The following is an 8435-nucleotide window of genomic DNA, read 5'->3' on the forward strand; positions in this document are numbered from 1 at the left end:
ATGAGGAGATATTTACTCTTTATAAATGAACACAAGAGATTTTGCAGAGGCTGGAAATCTTAAGCAACACACAAAAATGCAAGAGGAACGAAGCAATTCAGGCAGTGTCAATAGAGGAGAATAAATAGTCCGCTCAAGGCTGTACAGATCTGTTTAAAGTTCAAAGTAAATTTAATACCAAAGTATATGTCACCCTGAGATTCTGGCCGTGTTCGTATGAAGGCTGCTTGCCTTGCTGAGTTCTTGCAGTTGTGTGTGTTGTTCATAAAGTGAAAAAGGTGTGTGAAATGTTCTACAGAGCAACTGGACTAAGAATCGCAGCAAAATTTTAATATTAAGTGTCTGATAAATGTTTTGTTTCAGGTCGGGCAAATGATTTGCATCCCACTTAATTTACAATTGAATTTAATATACCATTGAATAGCAGAATGAACACTGACAAATCAAATGTGTCTTTAACACTGTAGATTCCTGTGATGCATGCAATATAGGTCCACAATCCCTTATCCGAAATCCTTGGGGCCAGTTGTATTTCGGAATCCAGAATTTTTACCTACAGACATTTTGCTGTGGATCCATGGCTACAAATACCTGCTCTAACCCTGGCCAAGCTAATGTGTTATTTATCTGGCATTCTGAAAATCAAAAATCTGAAGATGCCGTGAATCTAAAATGGGGACGAGGAGTAGCTTTTGATTGTATTACAATAATTTAAATAACCAACGTGTGTGTAGAAGAGTTGTTTTCTTTTCCAAGCTAAGTCAAACAAGTTCCTTCAGGCAATAAATGAAGCGTATTCACACATAACACATACTTATATAAGTTTATTAAAACTTTAAAATATAATATATATGGTAAATTTAACATATTTATAAAGAAAGTATACAATGGAACAAAGGAACCAAGAATACGTAAACACAGAGGACAGAATAAGCAAAACAAAATATTTATCCTCCATGGTAACATGTCTTAATATAAGTAGGTGATAGATAATAAAACATATGTTTTCCATTATGGAAAATACAATACTGTACATTCAAATTTTAATTCAACAATTGTCTAACGACTGTATTCAGATAGCACTACTGATTTTCCTTTCAATAGGTGATAATGTAGTGTTCTTGCACTCTTTAAATTGTCCACAGTTGTTTGTTCATATGCCTACTTTATACACAAAGTTAAGGTACCACAAAATTTTACAAGTGAGGGCCCAAGTTCCAGTTACTGAAAGTTTAGTATTACCCTTGCTTGATACTCAATATTTTGTTAATTCTTTTTGAAAGAAAAAGTATACAAGAGAATTGTAGATATATCCTGTAGCTTTTTGTCAATTGACAGTCATCCATTAAAAGTGTATTAGTTCACATTATTGAACTAACTTTTAACAATTTTGATGCAATAAAATGGCATATTTGATTGTTTCGGGAGCAGTAAAGAAATATGTTGTTTACACACTAGCATGGACAAACATTGTAATGGTATACTGCCTTTTAAAATTATCTGATGGCAGATCCACATTTTTTAAAAATTACGGCAACTGAGGTTTCCAATAGAACACTTGTTTGCATTTTCAAGCTTCATTGAAACACCATTGTATTTCCCTCACATACCTTGATCAAAGAAAGTTCTGAAAAAGGGTCTTTGACCTTGAGTGCTGGCTCTGTCTCCCTCTCCACAGATGCTGCCTGATCTGCTGAGTATTTTCAGCATTTTCAGTTTTTACTTCATATTTCCAGAGTCTGGAGTTGGTATTTTTTTTGATTCTCAAACTTGTATGATGGTATCTCTAACTGAGAACTAATTTATTCATTGAACAACTTATATTGATTAAATTATTCAATTAAGTAATTAAATTTATGTACATTTTGTCATTATGATTAATCTATTGAAAATTATTCCTAGGTTTAGCTCACTATGACTTTCTAGAATTATATAATAAATCTAGAGTTACATAATCATTTTCATTGAAATTACACTAGTGTATAGAGTTAAATACCACCTCAGTTTATTTATTTATTTAGAAATATAGCACAGGATAGAGCCTTCCAATCCATCGAGCTGCACAGCCCAGCAGCCCCCAACAACCCTGATCCTACCTAATCACGGGACAATTTGCAATGGCCAATTGACTTACCAGATTTGTCTTTGAACGTGGGAGGAAACTGGAGTGTCGGGAGAAAAGCCCTGCATTTCATGGGGAGGGCGTACAGACTCCTTACAGAGGACGCCAGGACTGATCCACGATGTCCTGAGCTCTAATAACGTAGTGCTAAACGCTACACTTCTGTGGTACAAGATAAAGACTGCAATGCAGTTGAAGACTTTTTAAAAAATAATATGGTAGTTAATGTTCTTTGTGACAGAATTTAAGGATTGAAATATTAAATCCTTTAAGTAAAAAATGGCACATTAACCAGAACAAATCTTTAAACTAATAAGATATTGGAAAATCTGGTTACCAAATTTTCCAAATGAATATATAAAAACTGCAGCTTCTGCATACTTTTGTTAACTTGCTTATTGTTTGAATAGAAACAATAGTTCATTTCTCACTGAAACTCTCAATGAGTGATTTCAACTTTTTTGGTATGTTTAATGGCAAAATTATTTTGGGATTTCATAATCATGTTCTTGGTTAAGGTTGTACATCTTGACAGTATTTCTTCTCTCTGTGGCCTTGGTGGTATCTTGGGTACTGGATTTGCAGTAGAGTTATTCTCACTTGTGGAAGCTTCAAGGATGTTTCTTAAATCACTCCCTTTCTCATCAGAATCATTCAGATTTTTAGATGTGAATTGGTTCTTTTCAAGCAGTTCTGACATGTCAACAGAGCTTTGAGAGCTGTTGAGACTGTCTGAACCGCTGTCTTCAGATAAATGTGACTTGTTTGAACTTACAGTGGACATGCTACCATCATCACTCAAATTTTCTGACTGATCTACATCATGAAAGTTTAACTCATTGTCAAATACGTTTTCATCAGTCAAGCAGTTAATAGACATTGATTTTTGCTGATACAGTCTTTTGGTGACATCTTTGGTATTTGTAGTTGACAAATAATGGCTAGTATTGTCCGATTCTGCATTACTTGATTGAATATATGGATCTTTGTCAGGAAGACTGAGGTTTGGGGTAGATTTGTACATGGTTGCCTTGGTGAGGAACTGGAATTTTGAATGCGGGTTTCTGTACTGCTGAAGATAGACAGATGGGACATATCCAGACCGTCCATTATACCTGTTTATCAATAAAATCATGAAAGTTAGTCTTTAAGTTGCTTCACAGTTTTCAAAATGCACAGTGGTAAATTTAATGCTTTGTAAATTGTTGATACTAATTAGAGCACATTTAGAATTTCTCCCAGACTCCAAAAGTCCTGATGCCATTTCCTATTTAGCTATGCCTTGATATAATGAAGGTGTTTTTTAGACTCAATATTTACACTTGAAACAATAACAGTGGGAACTATATTTTATAACATTCATTGCTATGAAGCATTTTGAGATATCCTGAATGGGATGATGATAAACTTTTTAAAAAGCTATTTTACTTTGTCACAAATTTAAATCAAAGATTTTGCTACATTTAGAAGCTACATAATTATTAATAATTTCAAATCAAGTACAAATCTTGCTGATTAGATGTAATTCACAATTTATCGCTGACACTATTGGTGAAGAATTAAGAAGAAAGTAAGACAAACCTGGCAAGCCACCATCCATCAGTAGATTTCTTTAAGACTTCAACCATGGCTCCAACATGCATGGATAGTTCATCTTCATTCTTTGCTTCATAGCTTTCAATAGCGTAATACTGAGATCCATAATCTACAGAAACTGAAAAAGACCAAAATTATTTTTTCAAACATGTTGATGTTGCTAAATAATTATTTGATGTATATTAAGACATTGCCTTCCACTTAAATAAGATCTACAAAAAACACAGGGATCTTAATTAGCTTTCACTTGTCAATTATAAAGGTAAAAGAGGAGAAAATAAGCACATCTTGACATTTTTAGATAATTTTCTGGAATGCAATTGATATTGGGGTTTAATGGCTCAAAATGTGGGTCTTAATTTTGTATTTTCTTTCAGCCTGAATGTAGCACAGAATCAGACTCTGGAATTTAACAGTGTGATAGCTTTCATAGATGCCAAACAGTGCCAAATTAAGAAAAAGATAGAAGAGCTGTTTAAGGTTGAGGAGAAGAGATAAATTCTACAAGTTATTAAGTGTTCAATTACAAGCTGTCTACGTGCCTTAAATACTATCATACTAACTTCATTATTATTTATTTATTATGACTGTTATTTTGTTTATTTTTTTCTATATTATGTATTGCATTGAACTGCTGCTGCTAAGTTATCAAATTTCACGACACATGCTGGTGATAATAAACCTGATTTTGATTTTAATTAATATGCAAAATAATTTAAGTTTTCTAGTATACAAATTAGAAATTGTCAAGAGATTTGTATATTATACTGCAGAGATCATATATAAATGATGTCCCTACAGTCCTTTGGTATTGATCTCATCTCTAATTGCCCCATGCTAATTTTTGTTAAATCTAGTTTCTGTGATACATGGAGACCCATTTCAGAGAGTAAAGCAGCCTGCATGGAGGGAAATGGATAGTCAACTGGGCAGCTGAAGAATACAGACATGAAGTATCAGCCATCCGTTGCCCTTTTAGATCCTGCCTGACTCACTGTCTTTCTCTAGCATCTTCTGTTGCTTCTGGGTGACACTCCAGTACTCAAAGAGATGCCTGGACATATTGAACTTACCATCTATTTCACTCTCCAATGGCATAGACATGAGACTCCTGAGATAAGGAGCAGGAAACCAGGCTAACTGTTTCCGTTCATTTTCCACAAGCCACCAGCCTACAAAACAAATTTTGTGACATTTTAGATCAAGAAGTTTTCATGTGAATATCTACATCAAACATCTATTGCTGTGATCAAATAATGCAGACATTGGGGAGGGCGTGGAATTACATAGAAAATTCTGGAAATTCTCTCTACAGCTACAGATACATAGTAGTGTAGCAGTTAGTGCTTTGCTTTGTACCACTTGCAGTTACCGATTGGGGTTCAATTCCCACCACTGTCTGTGAGGAGTTTGTACGTTCTCCCCATGACTATGTGGATTTCCTCCGGGTATGCCGGATGCTTCAGTTCCCTCCCGTATTCCAAAAAGACGTACGGTTAGGGTTAGTGAATTGTGGTGCTGGAAGTGTGGTGATACCAGCCAGCTGCCTGGCACAATCCTCACTGGTTTAATTTGACATAAACACCACATTTCACTGAACGTTTCAATGCACATGTGACAAAGAAAGTTAACTTTATCTTGGATACTTGATTTGCAGAGTGAGGCAGAGTTAATAGTTCAGTTTCTGATGAGTGCCTATCAATATTAAATGCTTTTCCCCATATGTGCTGACTGACCTGATGAACATTTCTATTGTTTTCTGGTTTATTCCCATCAAACTTATGATCTGCTTTGGTGGTAATTATCACTTTCATTTTAACAAAATGAATTACAAAACATACTAGTTCTTGTATTTGTTGAAATGTTGAACAGCTACACCAATGCTTAGTCTGAACCACCCACTAAAAATCGTTTGGATTTCTTTTTTTTCTGGAAACTTCCATTTAATTACTGGAGTGAGCTATAGTGCCACATAACATTGTTTCTGCCACACCACACCTAATCAGGGCTGTTTTATATCATTAATATTTTCTAATGGACGTTTAAGAACCTTCTCCAAAATACGTTTAATTGAAACTGCAGAATTGGAACCTTTCAGTAGCAGAGCTGATCGAGTCTCCTCATCCCTAAGCAAAGCACTACGCATCACAATGGGTCCTCAAACTAAATCACAAACAGGAGAAAATCTGCAGATGCTGGAAATCCGAGCAACGCACACAAAATGCTGGAGGAACTCAATAGGCCAGACAGCATCTCTGGAACAGAGTACAGTCGATGTTTCGGGCTTAAACACTTCGGTAGTCCCACTGAGTTCCTCCAGCATTGTGTGTGTGTGTTCCTCAAACTAAATAATCGATCTCCTATCTGCTCCCGTGATGTGACTGCAAAGAGGAAGTCCGGGTTTGTTTCAAAAAAATATACCTGATGGGTTCTTGGTAATGACATCAACTACTTCGTCCTCCAACACCTTAAACGGATTGTTCCTGGTATCTTTTCCCTCATAAGTAGCAATGCACTTGTAACTCTCCGAGGCCATCGGCTGCGTGATGGTTTCGATACTTTTTGCGCGTGTGCGCTTCCATGTATTCTTTCTCCGTCCGATTGCAGATGGCATGATGATAACACTACAAAGACAAGGTTTGTATCAATACAACTGATCAACGGGAAATAATCTTTAGAGATCTGATACTGGGGTAACCAGGTACAAATTCAAGTAACCCCTAATAACTTTTTGGATGGACTGATTTGTACTTCGTAAGCTCACCTGTCCGAGGGGAAAGACGGCGCCAAGTCACTTTCGGTGGGGAGGAAGAATTGGATAACATCTTGATCCTCTGAGATTTTAACACTGGTTCGCAATAGCTCGGAGCAGTAATGTTCCAGTATGCCCATTCTGAGGACCGACTTACTCACTTGAGTGCGCCGTTTTTCCTTCCGGGAAACATCTGCAAGGTAGGCAAAATACTTCACATTCTGAGAGGTCATCAGTAGAGCACTTTTGGTGATAGTTACTGAACAAATTGACGAGTAGATTGTTTTAAAGTAACGCGAGCCATGTAAAGTTTATCTCAAGAATTAAGATTATTTCTTATAGTTTTATTAACATTTACCAAAACCAAGACACATAATTCTGTAGTTGAGTTTTGGGTTTTTGATCTCAAGTTTACATTCATCTTACCTTGGAATTTTGGAATCATTCGATCCGACTTTTTAATGCGCCCTGCCTCCAACGGGAACTTCTTTACAACCGTTTTCTGTCATTCAGAAGAAGTAAAATAGATAAATATGCCAGCACTACAGAAGAGGGGTTGTTTAAAAGTTATCTAGTTTTGGAATACTTACATGGAGTTTCTTAAACTCGTCAAACGTTCTGTACACAATAACATCATTTCGATCCGACCACAGAACGGAGGCAAGGTAAGACTGTGAATGAAAAAAAAATTGTTTAATATAAATACTAACGTACAGCTAATAGAACTATTAAAGAACACGGGGAATGAGGACAACATTTTAACCTGATACTCGAATAATACAGGACGGGACGTTATTTGCATCTATTTATAAATAGTTATAAAATAGATTACCTTTTGCTTTTTGTGTCGTATTAATCCAATGATTCGAACGTTGAGCGGAAATCTTTTGTACATTTTTGCTCCCAGTAGTCCGATGCTTCACCAGAGCTCTAAGTTTCTGACTCTGTTCTCTGAGTTTGTGACTGTTGTCGGAGTTTGTGACTGTTGTCGGAGTATTTATAGGGATACCTGTTCCTCCCTCTTTGCCAGCCAGGTGACGTCGCGGCGCGGCAGTGTCAATGTTCAGACCACTCCCGTAGCCTAGTCACATTCTGGAGTTTCTGCTCTTTGCTGTTAACGGGAAGGAAATTCTACAGTGACGCTAACTACTTCCGTGACCCGCAGTGGGAAATGTTTTGCATCGTAGAATTTCAGGTAGGATGCAAAATGCTTGGGAAATAGTCCCGCAGACAGGAAACCAAAATGAACCAATAAATAAATAATGGACCAGTGTGAGAAAATGAGCAGATGCTGGAAAATCCAACCATCCACCCCCCCCCCCCCCACACACACACACACACACACACACACTCACACCCACACACACACACACACACACACACACACACACACCCACACACTCACACACACCCCCCCCCCACACACACACACACACACACACACTCACACACACACACACACACACACACACACACACACACACACACTCACACACACACCCCCCCCCCCACACACACACACTCACACACACACACACACACACACACACACACACTCACTCTTCAGGCTTGTGTTGTTGTGGACCAGGGTGAGTTGAAGCATTGAAACACTGGAACGGCAGACCTTGGCCCGGCTGTTCCTCCGCCCCATGCCCTGCCAAATGACCTCTGAGATGCACCTGACCCTCTCCCCCCTGCGCGAAGAAGAGGCTTGGCGGTTTTCTGTTTTCTGCCCTGGTTGGAGGCGCACAACCCGGTGATTTCAGCACCTCACGTCGTTGCTTGTTAGTGTCTCTCGGCAGTAACTAGCACAAGGCAGCCCGACCGGCTCTGTGGCCTTACCAGAGTTGGTAAGGTAGAGTTGCACAGAGTTTTCTTGCAAGAAAAAATACTGCGTTCCCAGAGATTGTTCTCTTTTAACTGCAGATCTCCCAAGATGATCGGAAAGCTATCCAGCTAATTAAG

The 8435-nt window shown here is 37.8% G+C and overlaps 1 protein-coding gene across 1 annotated transcript; it reads right to left on the reverse strand.

The window, feature by feature from the left end:
- Positions 1–855: 855 nt before the first annotated feature.
- noxo1a (NADPH oxidase organizer 1a) lies at positions 856–7705 on the reverse strand. The gene is made up of 8 exons (XM_059978663.1): positions 7303–7705; positions 7061–7141; positions 6897–6972; positions 6483–6663; positions 6140–6342; positions 4792–4890; positions 3704–3836; positions 856–3237 (listed from the first exon to the last, which is right to left on the reverse strand). The coding sequence occupies exons 1-8, from the start codon at positions 7363–7365 to the stop codon at positions 2562–2564; spliced, it is 1512 nt and encodes a 503-aa protein (XP_059834646.1). The 5' UTR covers positions 7366–7705; the 3' UTR covers positions 856–2561.
- Positions 7706–8435: the final 730 nt, after the last annotated feature.

This window comes from Hypanus sabinus, chromosome 9 (genome assembly GCF_030144855.1).
Source record: "Hypanus sabinus isolate sHypSab1 chromosome 9, sHypSab1.hap1, whole genome shotgun sequence".
In the NCBI taxonomy this organism is placed as follows: domain Eukaryota; kingdom Metazoa; phylum Chordata; class Chondrichthyes; order Myliobatiformes; family Dasyatidae; genus Hypanus; species Hypanus sabinus.